Source organism: Lissotriton helveticus, chromosome 3_1 (genome assembly GCF_964261635.1).
Source record: "Lissotriton helveticus chromosome 3_1, aLisHel1.1, whole genome shotgun sequence".
Lineage (NCBI taxonomy): Eukaryota > Metazoa > Chordata > Amphibia > Caudata > Salamandridae > Lissotriton > Lissotriton helveticus.
Window position 1 is genome coordinate 689,116,577 of NC_136061.1, and position 17,197 is coordinate 689,133,773.

Consider the following 17,197-nt stretch of genomic DNA (forward strand, 5'->3'; position numbering starts at 1 on the left):
TTAAGCGAGCTATTGCCCAAAGTTGCATGGTGCTGGGCTAATCTGCCGCCGGTACCGAACAGGAACCCCGCGCTCCGGAGTCAGCTGCCCTGGCCACTGCGTCACAACTCTTCACGACATTATCCTTGCGAGCAAGCTCTCGCTGCTGCAGCCTTTGCAGTGCAGAAGTGCACCCCTACTGTAATGGGGGCACCTTTAATGCTCTATGAAGAGCTTGCATTGTTTATTATCATTCAAAAGGCTAAGACTACAATGACTACACAGAGTGTCATGACATGAGGTGATACTGTCACTACTATTATTGAAGGTTGTGAAGTGTCATTCAGTGAAACCTGCGACACTCATCTAGTCCAGCAATAGAGGATGCTATAGCAGATAGATTTGTCCATTTTGCTGATGGTTCTTCTACTATTGACCAGGATACAGGAGTAAGACACACAGGTGGAGCAGTAGTTAAAGCACAACAGCAAATTAATAGCCATGATAGCAGCTCTGAAGCAAAGAGAAGGAACATTCATCACGTTTTATTCAGATTCAGCTTATGTGACTACCACTGTACATTTCAGCATTATGAGATGGAGTAGGAGAGCTTTCCTCTAATCAGACTGAAGCCCTGTTATGCATATGAATCTCTTATAGGCTCTAATAGAGGCGCACACGTTACCACAGGCATTGGCAGGTGTGATATATGCAACACATACAAAGGGACAAGATTTGTGTCATGGGGTAACGCAGTAGCAGATTGGGCTGATAAAGATTATAATGGGAGTCCCTCCTTTAGTCGAAGGAACTCAGGAGTCTTGTGATAGTCTTATTAATAAAGCTGGTCATTGGTGCAGGATTAACGCAGCTTGCAACCCTTTTGGTATTGTGCAAATTAAAATGGCCCATAGAGTTAAATGCGTTGGCCCCACAGTAAAATCTGATAAAGGAAATTGCATAGCTCAAACTTTTAGAGATCCCAGGTGGGTACGTTTTTTATTGTCCCGTCTACCATCTGGCAACCTAGCATACAGTAAATTAAGAGTTACCCCATTGGGATTCTTTTATTCACCCACGCTCAACCAAGGCGCCTATAGGCATTATAAGCATATACATAACCCTTACTACCCCCAGCCCGGTTTGGATAATTGTATTCATCCTAACCGATTTGAATTGCTCTCAGGGCTTACAGAAAAGTATTGACATCCAACCCTGGCAAGAAGAGTGCAAGAAATTAGCCACCAGGGTGTGATAAATAACCTTTCTCCTTCAGTCCCCAAGATATGAAATGTAAGTAGTCCAAAGCCTAACACTAATAGAGGGCAGGGTTTCCATTTTTGTATCTTGGAACATTGCAGGTTTTAGGGACAAAGCAAATAATGAAGACTGGTTGACCTATCTGCACAATTAGGATGTTGAATGCTGTCAAGAAACGTGGGCTATTGATCCCATAAGTATAAATGGCTATAAAACATGAAGCTCACAAGGGATTCCCTCAACTGCGGGGAATGGGAAGGGAGGTTTGGCCATTTTTATTTCATATTCCATTAAGAATCTGAGGGTAACTCTAATAGTGTCGGGTCCATACTACCAAGTTGTACATTTATGGGTGAAACATCTGCTAAATGTGGTTGTTATTAATTTTAATGTTTTCTCTGCAAAACCGTTATAGATTGTTCAAGATCTGGGGAAGCTGTTGTCAGATTTTAGGGTTAGACAAAATAAGGACGATTGTTCAGTTATCTTGGTAGGAGATTTAAATAATACTAAATGTCGAATCGTATTTCCGGGTTTTCAAACCTTTAGGGGGTGATATTAATAATTTATACACTCCGCATATGGTGACTAAGTCAAATAATTTTATCTCAGAATTTAATCTTTGCCTCTGATTGTTGCCCTAACGACAACATAAGCCATCCAATGTTGATAGGCAGAGGTTGAGGGAGTACTGTAGATTTTATCATTTTAACTGCTGCCTTGGTTCACTATCCCTTGGAATATGAGGTTTCTCTTCCTACCTTTAGTGAAAACAATCCTATCTCTACATGTTTGAACAAGGGCTCTCAAGGAGAAGAGGGCGTTTCCAATAAGTTACAGGTAAATTACTCAACAAATAAAGGAGCTTAAATAAATTGAAGGAACATCAATCTTGATATGTTCTTAAGCAATCTGATTATCAAGACATAGGACAACATTTTTTGTTGTCTTTCCCCGGATGTTTCTCCAACAATGAATGTGCACGGTTTTACAAAAACTTGTTAAATGTGTAGCCGCTGAGTTGTCTAACAATAAACCATCCAAAGAGTGCTTGCCCAATTCTTGGTTTAGTCCCAACCGTACTGCAGCACTTAAAGCATTAAAAATGCTATTAAGAAGCCCCACAGATCATAGAGAAGATAAGAGCAGCCAGGATAAATTATAAGCAAACTCTTGAACAAAGAAGGCAGGAGCTTAGACTCACAGCCTGGGAGGATCTAGGAAAAGCATCCAATGCTGGGTTATTCTGGGAGGTTGTAAATAGGCCCAGGTTTACAGAAAAATCCCCAAATGGTATAGAGTATCACATGCTGGAACAGAATTGGAAATTTCATTTTTCAACAATTTTTAATCCTGTGCAAGATCTTTGGGCTGCGACAAGGATATTAGGCTTGATTCCGTACCTATTGAAGAAGACTGGTTGGTTGAACTTATAAGTCTCCCTGCTGTTATTGGAGCTATTCAGTCTGCAGCTGACAACAAGGCTCTTGTCCCGACGGGAGTTCCAATTGATCTTTTTAAGCATAACATCGATCTTTGGGCCCCTCTTTTAACAAATGTTTTGAGGGCTGCTGTAAAAGGCACCCTAATGGAGCCTTGGAGAGAGGCTACTATAATCCCAATCTTTAAAAAGGGTAATAGGAACCTGCCTGCCTGCTACAGACTAATTGTGCCAATTGAAAGTGCCACTAAGATTTTGGGAAAGGTTATTTTGGGGAAATTAGAGGAATGGGTTGAACACAGTCCTTTTTCTCAATAAAATCCTATACGGATTTAGACCTAATCTAGGAACGACAGAGCAAGCTCTTAATCTCCATTTTATCTGGGGCAAATATGTCAAGGTATGGAGAGATGCCCTCCATATGACATTTATGGACCTCTCCTGTGCCTTTGATTTTTTTGACAGGATGGAACAATGGGGTTTAATGCTTCAGGAGTTGACCAGAGTTTGTTGTATTTAATTAAGCAACTACTTTGGGATACATCCCTTAAAGTGCGTTATGTATAATCTGAGGATTGCACTAAACCTATTAAGGTGACCAGAGGAGTGAGACAGAGTTGTATTTTGGCCCCATTTTTATTCTTATTTTACATTAATTTGCTTGATAGATCTCTGGGGATATGTACTAAAGATATTCTGTGAATCGGTTCTTGTGTAGTTCCAGTTCTATTATACGCGGATGATGCTGTTCTTCTAGGGTTAACAGCAACTGGCCTGCAAAGTCTTTTAGATAATTTAAATAATTTTAGGAGTAGTCTTAGCCTTAAGGTAAATCAACAAAAATCATATTATGACCTGCTGTCCAAAATCCATTAAAACAAAAAAAAAATCTATTGATGGCATCCCGATTCCGAAAGTATCCTCCTTTTGCTCTTTGGGGCTCTTAATCAGTGCGAATAGGTCGTGGGAGAGTTTAATCAACCAGAGAATACAAAAGATGGGCGCTGCTGCGGAAAGGATATTTCGATTTCAAAATATTGGGCCATAAACTTTTTGAATAAATGATTAGGCTATATAAAAGTAGCATGGGGTTACATAACTCCTGGGAAATCGAAAACAATGGAAAACAGGTTTTAGCTAGACTTTTAGCTTTACCAAAATCAGCCTTAACTCTCATTACACATGTGGAAGCTAGAGTTAGTTTTGTGGTTGGCTAATAATTTAGCTCTGCTGTTATTGTGGTCAAAACTCTGGAGTAACCCCAGGGTTGTTCTATCAAGTGAAGTTCTGACTGATTGCTTAAATATTGAAAATGTGAATGCTATTCTATGGCTGGCCTAAGTAAATAACACACCTTATACACCTTGGGTCTGACCAATATTTTTAATGTCCCTGAAACAATAGAGACCTTAGACAATGGAAAGGATGAGAAAGTTTATTTTCATACTGTGAAGAAGGCAGGACAATACAAATCTCTTGATTCATGTTCCATTATTAATTATATGCAAATATCTATCGCTTCTAGTACTGAACCCTATTTGATATGGTGTATTTAACCTCAGCATAGATTTTACTTGTCAAGTCTGAGATTAAATCTAATTAATCATTTAGTTTCCTTTCCCATGGCTGGCTCGTAGGTTACGTCTTTTTCGAAAATTCCCATGTGATGTTTCAACCCAAACAACTGTACATTTTATGCTATTTCGCACACTGTATCTTACGCTAATGGTTTGATTCTTACATCCCATCCTTTTGCACAAGCACTTTCCGTCACATAAAGAAGGCCTTGGATATATGTTAATGTTAAAAGGATTTATAGAGCACATGGCTACCCGAAGGATTCCCAGCGCTGGGCAAGTGGACTAATGAGACGACCGCGAGCAGGCAAGGGATTACTTACAACCCATGAACATCCAAGTTTTCGACTTTTTTCTAAATGTTACCTCTGAGACTGTGAATCTAATCTCCTGCGGGAGTGAATGCAACAGCATGGGCACAAAATGGGAGAAAGCTCTTCCCCATTCTGGCTTTTTTTTATCTGGTGGTTTTTAGCAGGCGCTCAAAGCCTGACCTCAAACATCCGCTGGGAAGATGTTGGCACACCAGATTCCTAATCTTACTGGGCCCTTTGTTGTTTATAGCCCTGTGTGTTAGGCAGAGTGCTTTGAACCTGGTTCTTGCCTCAATCAGGAGCCAATGTAGATTCCTGCGATGAATCACTGCTGATTCTTTCATAGGAATTTGACACAAGAGTCTGACCGCTGTGTTCTGGACTACCTGCAACTTATTGATGACATATTTTGGTGAGCCTAAGAAGAGCGAGTTGCAGTTATCCAGCCATGAGGTGACCAAGGAATGAACGACCCTTTTCCTTAGTTGTGTAGGGATGAGCTAGAGAATCTTACGGAGCATTCTTGGTAACTCAAAGCAAGTGCCTGCCACCTTCCTTGCTTGCTTGGATCTCCATGGTCAGCTCCCTATCCAAACATAAGCCAAGATTCTTAATGGTCATATTGGGAACGGGGGCATTCTCTAAACAATGTGGCCAATTTACCAGAGAACTGGGTATCTCTGCATTCCCCAGGATCATCAATTCAGTCTTATCTCCGTTTAATTTTAGACAGCTCCCGGTCATCCATGTAACTACTTGTTCCAGACAAGAAGCCAGCTGACCTGACTCACAGTTGATCCTGGAGTCCATTTACACCACCAAATGGGTGTCGTCAGCATAGGAGCAGCATAATGGAGATGCCATATTTCTGCACTATGTTAGCCAGTGGCTGCATATAAACATTGAATAGCGTAGGGCTTAGTGAGGAGCCCTGTGATATGCCACAGGTCAGTCGCTTTCTGTCAGAAAGGAAGTTGGCCTCCATAACCTGGAAGGACCTCTCCTCCAGGAAGGATCTTAGCCATTTTAATGCTTTACCCTGGGTGCCCATTTGATTTGATCTGATATCTATATAGCGCAACATTCAACCGAAGGCATTAAGGCTCTAGGAGAAAGGCCATTTGACTTAGTCTATGTGCCAGCAGCCCATAGTCAACCGTATCAAATGCTGCGCTTAGATCTAACAAAAGTATTGCAGCCGAGCCCCCTGATCAAGAGTCATATTTAATTCTTCAGTTACTCCTAGTAGAGTGGATTCCGTGCTGTGCTGCGGGCAAAATCCCATCTGTGTAGGATATAACCGGAGTTGATCTTCCAAGAATTGTGATAAGGTTTTGTTAACATGCTTCTCCAAGATTTTGCTAATATATGGGGGCAATGATATTGGACGAACGTTCTGTGGTGAGGCTGCATCCAAGTTCGATTTCTTTAGCTGCCGCTTAACAAATGCCTGTTTCCAAGGAGAGATTTAGCACGTCAACTATTGAAGGCAGAAGGGCCTCCATAACCTTTGCCAAGATGTATGGGGGGGCTGGATTTAGGGTGGATCCTGATCTAATCTCCTGGATAATTGTTTGAGCCATGATGGTGTTCACATCTGTGAAGTGAGATAGGGCGGGAATTACAGCCAACTACTGATCCAGTACTAAAGACCGTGTTGTTCAACTTCCCCTACAGGGAGCTGTGGATATCGGCGACCTTTTTATGATAATAGGTTGCTAGCATGTTACAGTTATCCTTTGAGGCTTGATATCTAGACTAATCGTGGTTAGAGATTTTACCACTCTAAATAACTCTTTAAAGGAGTTCTGTGCCTGTGTGATCTTTTTCTCAAAGAACCCTGCTTGAGCCTCACTGATATCCAATCTTTAGCCTCACCTGAAATCTCTATGGCCTCACTAAATTATATCACTGCTGCTATAAAACTTAAGAAACATTATGCAATGTAACGTTTATATTATGCTTTTTATCATCTTATAGAAATACCAAATATTTAACTTATTTTATCAGCCTTAGCAAATCGATTTGCTGTCCCTATTGCGTATTGTATTTTAACCTATCCGCTGTATAGATAGCTTAGGCCACATTGATCTTATGAACTACATAGTATTTTGAATTAAAAATACCTTGCTGCTAATGAACATATGGATTTTTTTTGCTATAAAAATAATCATATTGTTTTCTTAGCCAATGAAAAGATGGTTCCATATTTTATCTATCGCATTTTTGGAACGGGTATGCACTTTTTAATGTGATTATGGTTTTTAATATATGTGCATTTATGACCATTTTTGGTTGAATAAAGACTTTGTTTGATTTATTGATTGATTGACTACACACACATTAAACTGACAAGCAAAATCAAATGTATTACCTTGAATATTAGAGGGATTGCGCAACCCAAAAAATGCTGTCTGATACTAGCCTATCAGAAAAGACACAGAGTAGAAGCAGCCTTTCTCCGGGAGACATATTGGCTCCTGGAGGTAATCACTCATTTTAAAAGAAATGGGGGAACACCAACTATTTTGCATCCTATAGCACATATGCAGCTGGAGATGGCATATTGATCCAAAAGACGTTATGTTTTTCTGTTACTTTTATGCCCACTATGACCCATCAGGGAAGTGTATATAACTTTCCAGTTTGATGCAGGTCTGTCTGCTAAACACCTATTCCTATGCACCTAGTTTTGACTCACCAGAAATTCTGGGGCACATTGTGCAACACTATCATAAAAGTAATGACTATTACCATATATGAGGGCGTCAACTTCAATGTGGGTCTTAACCCCAGGCTAGACAGTATGACTAGACAACAAGGTGGGTAATCTTAATGCGGTTCACACACAGCACCAGTGTCTGGACTCTGATGAATTGATGGAAAAGTGGCATGAGATGAGAGAAGCACGACAGCATACTCCTTTCACTCAAATGAACATGATACTAGTTCACATATAGATATTTGGCTACAATTGGCTGAGACTGTCCCTAGGGTCCAATCCTTCGGGTACGTGCACTGCATACTCTCGGATCGCTCCCTGGTCAGGCTAACTATTAACCTACCAGACCATAGGCACAGGTATAGACCATGGAGCTTTCCATCAGTGACACTGATGGAGGCGCCCTTCAGGGTGGATAATGCGACTGCCATTGAAGAATACTTTGATATAAGTACTGGATCAGTCCACACTTTCTAGACTGTCTGGGAGGCGTTTAATGTTATATATCTGGTGTGTTCATCTCAAAACAAATGAGGGTCGTTTTCAGACATTAGGAGTCAACACATGTTTGAGGTGAAATTAGCACCATTATGAAATGACCCAGAATGCTAGGGAAGAAATGGTCAATTTCAAGCTGCAGTTTAAAAAACCATCCAACTGTGAGGTCATCTATCCTGGTGAGCATGCCCAGCCTCGCAATTACAGGGAGAAAGAACACCCTTGCAGTAGCTTGGCCTGGCCGCTTAAGCGAACACAGTTCAGAACAGTGGTGCATATTCTGTGGTCTACTGCAGGTACGCTAATAACATGTAACAACTCTATCCTACAAAAGTTCTAAACCTAATATGAAAATTTTAATATCTTAAAGTTATCATTTATACAGAAGCAACTTGATAACGTCCTTGATGACATCGCACAGGCTTGAAGAGAGGGAGGAATGCACAAATTTCTATTGGACCCTACCTGACAGAGATAAAGCAGCCATAGATGGGTTTGCCAATGTAAAAGCATCTGGCATGGAGGTCTCACAATAGAATTTTTCAGATAGTTCAAGCATCTCTTGGCCCCTAGAGCCTAGACTATTAGAGTTGTGTCAAGAGGAATACGAGGTGGTGGCTCTCCCAGATAGCATGGGGAAGCTCACGATTTCCATCATTATGAAGTGAGGCAGAGATCCCAGAGACATGCCTTCATATACACCCTTGTTACTCTCAAATGCAGATAATAAGATACTAGAAAGTGTGCTAGCAGACAGATTGGAAAAAAACAGCTGATGGACAGAATGCTGATCAATGTCAAACATTCACTCCAGTACAGAGATCTGGGGATAAATCCATTGTTTTTTTTGATCCCCATGGCATTTCAGTGTAGACCCAGCCATATGCAAATCAGTCTTGACCCTGTTCGCATGAGCCCGAACTGCCAGGCCAGGTCCTCCCTGGATGGGAAACCAGCATCCTAGACCCTTTTTCGGGGCATCACCCCATATCAGTCAGACTAGCTTCACTCCAGTGGCATGGGGCGCTTGGTACCCAAGTCTGGGCATACCCATCCCACTTGGGGTGACAAATGCATATGACTGGGTCCAAACTGGGGTGGCGTGGTGACTACCCGGATCACGTTATTATATTTTGTTCCTTCACTCTTCACTAGAAGATGCCTTTACATTTCTGGCGTCTTTTCAGTGAATGCTGTTGACTCTTTCAACCTCAGAGTCAGACTCCATTTCTTTCGGGTCTTCAGCAACTTCCAGATGACTTTGACGTCTTATTCACATTGGCATATATGGTATAAGTGACTGTTACACTATTGTTGTTCCTTACCATCATGTTATGATAACCTCTGATTGTGTGTATTATGATGTTCTAGCCATGAAGAAGTCTGTGGTCTCTACCACCAAAGACGAAACATGTGTTGGCGGCTAGATTTCTTTGAGAAGAACATTTTCTGAATAAGCTGAAGAAACGAAGATCATCTTTCTTGTGACTTACTTGAAGAATTTTTACTGATTGATTGTTACTAGCTCAGGATATAACTTTCTTTTTTGGACTTTATGGGGTATTGACTTATTACCCTTGTTGGTTGATAGTGGATGGCCATCACCTTATCCTTGGAGCTTGTTTGTATTGTGATCCCAGATATTGTTACAATCCTGCGCATCTATCACTCAGCCATCCTTCGTTCCTTGTACCAACTGATGAGAAGTTGGTTTTGCCCGACCAATCAGGCTTCATGCCCAGTAGGGCTAAATCTAATTTGTGTATAATACTGGCAATGATTCATCGTATCAGGCCTAAAACACAGGTAGTGTTGGTGATTCTTGATGCTACGAGGGGCTTTGAAATCCTGTGGAGTTAATATTTACTGAACCAACAGCCAGGGTATGGGTCAATGGTCATGTATCACATATATTTCAGTGAGTAGAGGCATTAGAGAGGGTGCTTTCTTACACAGTTGCTATTTGCTTTGGCTCTTCAGTCCCTTGCATTCATGCTGTGTGAAAGGTATGTGAGGTGTGGCATTGCATTCCCCACTCACATGTACTTGTTCTCCATGTATGCAGATGACATTCTGCTGATTGTCGAGGACCCGGCAGTAAACCTAGATCCCACTTTCCAAGATATAGTCTGATTTGGCAATTTTCATGCCCACATATTAACTGAGAGAAGGCTGACATGTTTCCCATAACAGAGGACACTGCAGAGTGACACTAAGGTTCCTGTTGATTTGGAGGGAAGACTCAGTAAAATACCAGAGTATACTGATCAACAGAAAGAAGGAGCCGATCCTTCTGGACTGGAGTTGCAGAAACTTGCATTACAGATAAAGCTATACATGGCAGAGAGAGTTGCACTGATAAAAATGTAGGTGATCCCTAAACTCCGCCATGTGTTGTGCAGGGTTTTCTGATACATACTACCCTGAAATACGTCAACGTGTAACATCTTTAACCCCCATGAGAGAAAAATCAGCACAAGCAACCCTGAAACGCCTTGACCTAATGAGACTCAGTCAGCTGATCATTGATGGTTGCTTCCTTACACTGGAACAGGTTTGGTCCCTGGGTGAGGTCAATATGCTGAAACGGTTAGCCTATTTTAAGCTACAACTTGCAGTAGTTTTCACCTCTGACACAGATGTTTTTGCCCTTCATCCCGAGAGGGTGAGTGGCCAGAATAAACCAGATGACTGATGAGATGCTTCCGGTGCCTGATGATGCGACCAGAAAGAGATGGGAGGTAGACTTGGAGATGGCCTTGCCTCTTTCGATATGGCGACACGTGAGCAAATTAGGCATGTCTCTATAAATCAAAGGCATAGTTTCAGACACTTCCATTTATTATTAGTTAATTACAGCCCTAAGTGCCTCCATCAAATTTACACAACACGACCTTCTAAATGTAGCAGGTGCTCTGCAGACCATGCAGACTTCATGCATCTTGCTTGGCATATTATTAATGAGATAGCTGCACCGCACTTGACATATATGCTGCTTCCCTTTATATTGGGTTCTATTGCTTGTATCCATCACAACAGACGAAAGCTGGAGGCATTATCATTGATGCTCACTAGGAGAAGGATTGCGTGTGCCTGGCTTAAGTAATCCATTCCGAAGTCTCGCTACTGACTATGAGACGCAGTTTGCTGTAATGAAAAAGCACAGACATATGTATCTTTGCAAGCTCTGAGACTACGACCAAAAGATATCTGGGGCCCATTCCGAGAATACATGTAAGCTTACAGGTGGCAGATGAGGACTCTGCATCGGGCGCCTAACCCTGACCTACAATAAAGGAGTTGGATATGATGCAATTACGACTAGCGTAATATAGAGTCCAGTGCTATGATGTTGGGTGTATTCTTGGGATTGTGGGTATTAAGATGACGGTGGTTAACCAATAATAATAGTCTAACTGGACACTAGAGTATATTTATTTCATGATATTGATGTACACTGGTCAACCCTGACCACATTTTTTATCTGAGAATATACTTTTTATTTGATGTACGTGTTTCTTTTTTAATTTTACTTATACAACTACAATTTTCATTTGATAAAATCACTACTTACTGTACTGAAAGTCTTTTTGCTCCATGAGGTTAGATGGAATTCCTTCTTTTAATTGCATCTGTGGAACAAAATCATCAATTAGATAGACTGAATGGTGGACTTCAAGTGTTAACTCATTCTACAATATTTAGAGAAGGTGTCTCCAACCAGTCGATCAAGAGCTACCAGTAGCTCACAGATACCTTTTGCGCGGCGCACAGCATGAGTTCATTTTTAAATAAGCACAGGTTCACAGCTTCCTTTTAAACTTAAGGGAAGGGTGCATTTATTTTACATTATTATCTTCAGCCTGCAATAGTAGGGCCTGATAATGAGCAGTGCTGGAGTCAGATTTATAACCCCGGGCACAGAGATGAAGAACTGAAGCACTGAGATACATTTTAAATCAAAGTCAATGTCAACTCAATATTGGAGAATGAGAGCAAAATTATGTTTCTGAATATTTTTAAATGCGAAAAAATTCAAATGAAGTTAACGTAATGAGTACGTTTACTTTTCATTTTAAATGTATCCCATTTCAACAGGTTTCATTTATATGGAGCAGGTGTAAGAAGCTGGCTCCTTAAATTACATACTAAAGGTATATCGTGCAAGGAGTCCAGGGGTTCCCTTATGAGTGGACAAGGCTTGCTCTAGCAATCCCAGAGTGCTCTTCTAGGGGGTAGTGTGGTTGAGCAGCCTTAGGCTTATCAGTGACGAGTGTTAGACATCTCCAGATACACACAACTGTCAATAAATGATGCATGCAAGTCAATAAGGAGATCCAAACCAATTAATTAAAACAACATGCATCTTTACATATGTTTAGGCACCAGAATCAATATGATCAGGTATGAACATTTTGCAACAGAAATACTTTGCGTTTTAAAAAGTCAACAAGAATTTTTCAGAAGCTTCAATGTTATCCTACGGGAGGAAAAACAGGTACGGCATTCAGGTACATTTCAGCGACTTACAAGACCAGTATCCGGGACTTAAGGTGAGTATCGGGCATGGTCGAAGGCAGCACCAGCCGGTCAACTCCTTTGGCACTAGGGCGACTGGGAGCAGTACAGTGTCAGGTGCTCAATATTAGTGAATGAGGATCGGTCTATGTGAAAAGAGGCTGCAGGTTTTGACTGGGAGGCCAGTCGAGTTGAACCACGCAAGGGACTCAAATCTTATGATGCTCAGGGTTGTGGGAACAACGGTGGCTCCCTTCTCTTTAGGCCGGGGCAACCAGGTGCAATGTCATGGTGGTTTTGGGTTTCTTCGTCTGGGAGCACTGGCGGCTGAGGAGTCCTCCAAACAGAGGCTGCAGGCGACATCAGGGAGTTGACAAGGAGTGCACTCAAAGTGGACTTGGTCTCTTGAGGGCTTGGGGACCACGCGGACACCAAATACCCACTTTGACACGCGCTGGGGGGCTTGGGAGCAGTGGTACTTGGCGCCATCAGGTTTTGGAGATTCCGGAGTCCTCGCGGTTCAGGATGCAGGGGAGAAGCTCGGCTACTTCACAGGAGTTCTGGAGTCTTTACTGAAGGCAGGCTATGTATAAAGGCTTTGGAGGCACAACAGCTGCAGGACGAGATATCTTTAGTGAAGGTTTAATGGTGAATAGCAAATAGGCCGGATGGGCTGATGCAAAGTCAAGTGCTCTTCTTCAGTCTTCTGCTTTAGTGGCTCTTTGTTGTTCTTTGTCTCTGTAGGTCCTCAGGATCTGTTTTTCTGATCCCAGGGGCTCCCCTAAATACTGAATTTAGGGGCATTAGGGTATTATAAGGTAGTAGACAATGGGTTACATACCCCAGGGGTCACTAGTCACTATGCCCCCCTATGACCACTTCCTCTGGGAAAAGGCACAACCCTGGAGCAGAGATCATAAATTTGCCATCACCAAGATAGCAAACTCTGAAAAGTCGCGCCCGCTTCAGGTAGCCCACCTTAGGGGTGGTATTGGCCTGAGGGTGGGCAGCCTATTTGACTAATTTTCCCGCATGGCCGGGTGCCAAAGGGCCCTGGACAAAGCGGGTCGGCTCTTCTCCTGTGAGAGAAGCCAGATTCACATACCACAGGCGGTGGGCTTTTTGAAGCTCCCCTGGTTTGAAATGCTAATCTGCAGGTAATCCTGTGGGCAATTGGGTGAGCACTCACTGCCCGAGCAGGCTTGATTACTGGGCTCCTGAGAGCAAAGGCCCCCACCCCTGTAGGTCAGAAACTAGTCTCTGGCAGTAGGCTGGAGTAATCACATCAGTCAGCACACCAGTAGCTGGTAGGTGGTTCACACTTTGTGTGCATAAATCAATAACTCCAACACTGACATCAGTGGGGGTTTATTAATGCAAGATATTTGATACAGAATATATCCCTTTTAACAGTGAAGCCATCATCTAGCTAGAAAACTAATTTTCACCAGTATCCGGCACATATACTCAAAATAGCTTCCCTGCTCACTTGCACTGGCAGCAAGAGCGCTGACCAGCACAGGGGCATATCTGCTCATGCAGTTAGGCCCTTACATGTAGTCTAGTGCACCCTGCCTTGGGCTGTAAGGCTTGTCATAAGGGTGACTAACTATACTGCATGCAGTGTTTGTGGACATGGCACACACAGATGTGTGCCATGCAATTTTTTCACTTTTATCTGCAGAAAGATAGGCAGCCTGCGGTGGCTATTTATATGTGTTTGGTGAGGCTTTTTTTCAAGTTGGCTCAATTTTACGCTGAAGTCCTCAAGAATCCTCGTTAGCCTGCTTGTCCTAGCTACCCAGGGGAACCTTGCACTTGGGACTTACCAGGAGTACATAAGGTATTGCCTATTAGGGAAACAATTTACAGGTTTGGGAAAAAATCTGGACCTGGTTAGCAGGAACCCAATGTGATTCCAGTTGAAATCACATCAAATACCAGGAAAAAGGTGGGGGTGACCAAGTCAAAAAGGGACACTTTCCTACATAACCCCCTCCCAAATGAAAGAGAATGAGACTAACCTGTCCCAAGTGAGTCTTCATCTTCTAAGTGGAAAAACCGGGAGAGGCCATCTGCATTGGCATGGGGAGTGGAGGGGGGAGTCGGGGGAGGTGGAAAGGAACGCGCTGTGGGACGGTGAGGCTTGGACCACCAAGCTCTCAGGAGTAGGATGTTGACTGAGGAAACTTGGGTCACCTGGTGCAGTACGATAGCGGTGTGCCGCAGTCCTGTTCACAAGAGCCCCTGTGCTAGGCTTGTACCATGAACCTAGAAGGACATCTGTTAATGCCTCATTAAAAGGGCAAAAGGGGTTTGGATGAGGAGGCCCCAGTCAGGAGATTAGTCTTGACTTGCACCAAAGGTAGTTCCAGGCCAAGGACCTCTGCCACCCTCTTTACCACCATAGCATAAAAAGTCCCCTGCTACATAGCCACAGTAGGTGGAGAGAGCATACCAGTATCTGAAGAAGTGTCCAGACAACTGGCTTCTGCAAGCTTCTCATACCAGTCCAAGTCCTTGCCAGGATTTTGTAATTGTTGTTTTAAAGTATCCAGAGACCCCTCCAAACCCCTCTCCCATGCCTGAAATCTCTTCAAAATGAACAGGCAATGACCCAGAGCCTCTGGGCTCCATTGACACCACAGACGACGTCAACCGATGTCGATCCAACTCGGAGTCTTCAGGAACCAGAATGGGGCTGGCACCACTGGTGGGCACTGGCAGGACTGGGAGCATTGACTTTGGGACCGGCGTTGGGGAAGGTCATGTTGAAACGACCAGCGAAAAAATCTAGTTCCGGGATCGTCTATGTGGAACTGGATAGGGCCTCCTTCCACCCTGCGGGGCCCAAAGGTGCTGCGGAGGGATCAGCCCGCTCAAATACTCGGCGCATGGCCTCAAATATTTTTTACTTTAGTGGGAGTCACTCCGGCTCCCAAAAACAGGGAGAGGCCTGGAGTCGAACATGGCTCCGGCTCCGCAGAACCATGTCTGGAATGTCTATGCTCCGCCCTTGTCTCGTCAATCCTCAACGACGAGGCAAAGTGTGTGACGAAGAGAACTTGGGTCTCCTGGAGCTGTCCCACAACCTTCCCTTCTTTGATTGTGACCGGGACCTACGAGGAGTCACGCTCGATGGTGGTGACTATCGGGCCGCAAGAAGGTTCATAGACCACTCCCTCAAGGCCTTCGGCACCATGGCCTAGCAATCCGACGATGACTGAGTCGTGGTTGCGCGTGAGACCCTACTGTCATGTAACAGGCAGGACGTAGTACTTTTGGCTTAAGGTGCAAAAACAATCCTAGTTTGTTTAATAAACAGACCATTAGATGACTTGATACAGAGTAGGTACTAAGTGTGAAGCCTTTGATGTCTGTTAACCCAGTAAAATTGTTGATTGGCAGAAGTCTAAATGAAAAATGTCTTGCGTTCTAGAAAATTTACGAATCAGTAAATAACATATAAATACAAAAGGTAGAGCCAGCTATGAGTAATTAGCATAGCAACCTTTGCGTGTTGTAAGGTGCCAGCAAGTCATACCAGTTTGCACTCGGCTTGCACTTTCTGCTAATTTGTTTTGTTCTGTGGTTTAGTTCTGTAATGTTTCTTTTGTTAGCTGATTTTTCCTTGTTTTCCGAAAAAATATGTACTGCAGGGTAGTGGAGAGTCCTGCTACTCTCATATTTGAGGGCTGTATCCCGGTTACCCTTGGGCTCGTCATTGCCGTCCTTTAGATAGAAGATAAAACCTGAAACAAGTGGTCAAAACACATGCTGATGTAGGGAGATGATCAATTCAGAACTAATCGTATGATATGCTATGTTTTGCAGTATGTGGCCTACAGAGGTTATTCAAACTCACTCTGAGACTACATCCAGACTGCCCACACACTTGTGGCTGTGCAGCATTTACTCCAACTCCAGCCCAGTTTGGATTGTCTGGGTTATAGCCTACCCGCTCTTTTCCCCCCTCTGAGTATTCACTTGGGAACAAGTTTCCATTTCAATACTATATTTGGGGAGAGGTGGGAACTGGCCCGCTGTGCAGAACCCCATCACTGACAAATTCTCAATAATTCTGTGCCAGACTACAGCACAATACTACCATTAGGAGCCGAAAGAGATTGAAACTACGGGCCAGATGTAGGTAATCTCGATTTACCTACTCTTAAATACCGAATCATACCGATTCGGTATTTAAGAGTAGGTAAATGGGATGCAGGTAATTTCACTTTTGAAATTACCGAATCGGAATGATTCGGTAATTACCGAATCGGTATTTACCGATTCGGTAATTGGCATTGATTACTATGGGCCTTGAGGCCCATAGTAATCAATGCCAATTACAGAATCGGTAAATACCGATTCGGTAAAATTACCGAATTTGCAAGGGGGACAGGGTGTCACTTTGACACCCTGTTGCACCCCTCAATTGTGCATGCTGCACATGTTGCAAAGGGCATGTATGCAACATGGCACATTTTTTAAAGCAAAAAAAATGCTTTTTGAAGGGTTTTCATTATTTAACACCAACTTCTAGTTGGTGGTAAATAACGGATTCTTAAACGGATGTATGTCAGTACAACGCGATCTTTTAGATCGCGGTACTTGACATCGCAGATTTTACAACGCAAGTCGTTACAACGACTTGCGTTGGAGGGCGCGGATTTAGGAATTTTATAATTTTATATTCCAACACCAGTCCCCGTAACAGTAGGGAAGGTGTTGGAATATAAAATTACAACATTCCTTATCCCACAGCGCCATCCAGCGCAAGTCGTAGTAATAGCTGCGGGGAAAAGGTCGTGCGGTGTAAACACCGCGTTGTAAACGACGTTTCCCTCTTAAACCCTTGTAGCACTGATCTACCTACATGTTAAATTAC

The 17,197-nt window shown here is 43.0% G+C and overlaps 1 protein-coding gene across 2 annotated transcripts in view; it reads right to left on the bottom strand.

Annotated features, from left to right (window-relative positions):
• VPS13C (vacuolar protein sorting 13 homolog C) overlaps nucleotides 1-17,197 on the bottom strand; it is a 2,773,485-nt gene that overhangs the window by 2,383,962 nt on the left and 372,326 nt on the right. For both annotated transcript variants that reach the window (XM_078680824.1, XM_078680823.1), the window contains exon 10: nucleotides 11,366-11,423. In XM_078680824.1, the coding sequence (XP_078536950.1) occupies nucleotides 11,366-11,423 (58 nt within the window). The remainder of the gene's footprint in view (nucleotides 1-11,365; nucleotides 11,424-17,197) is intronic.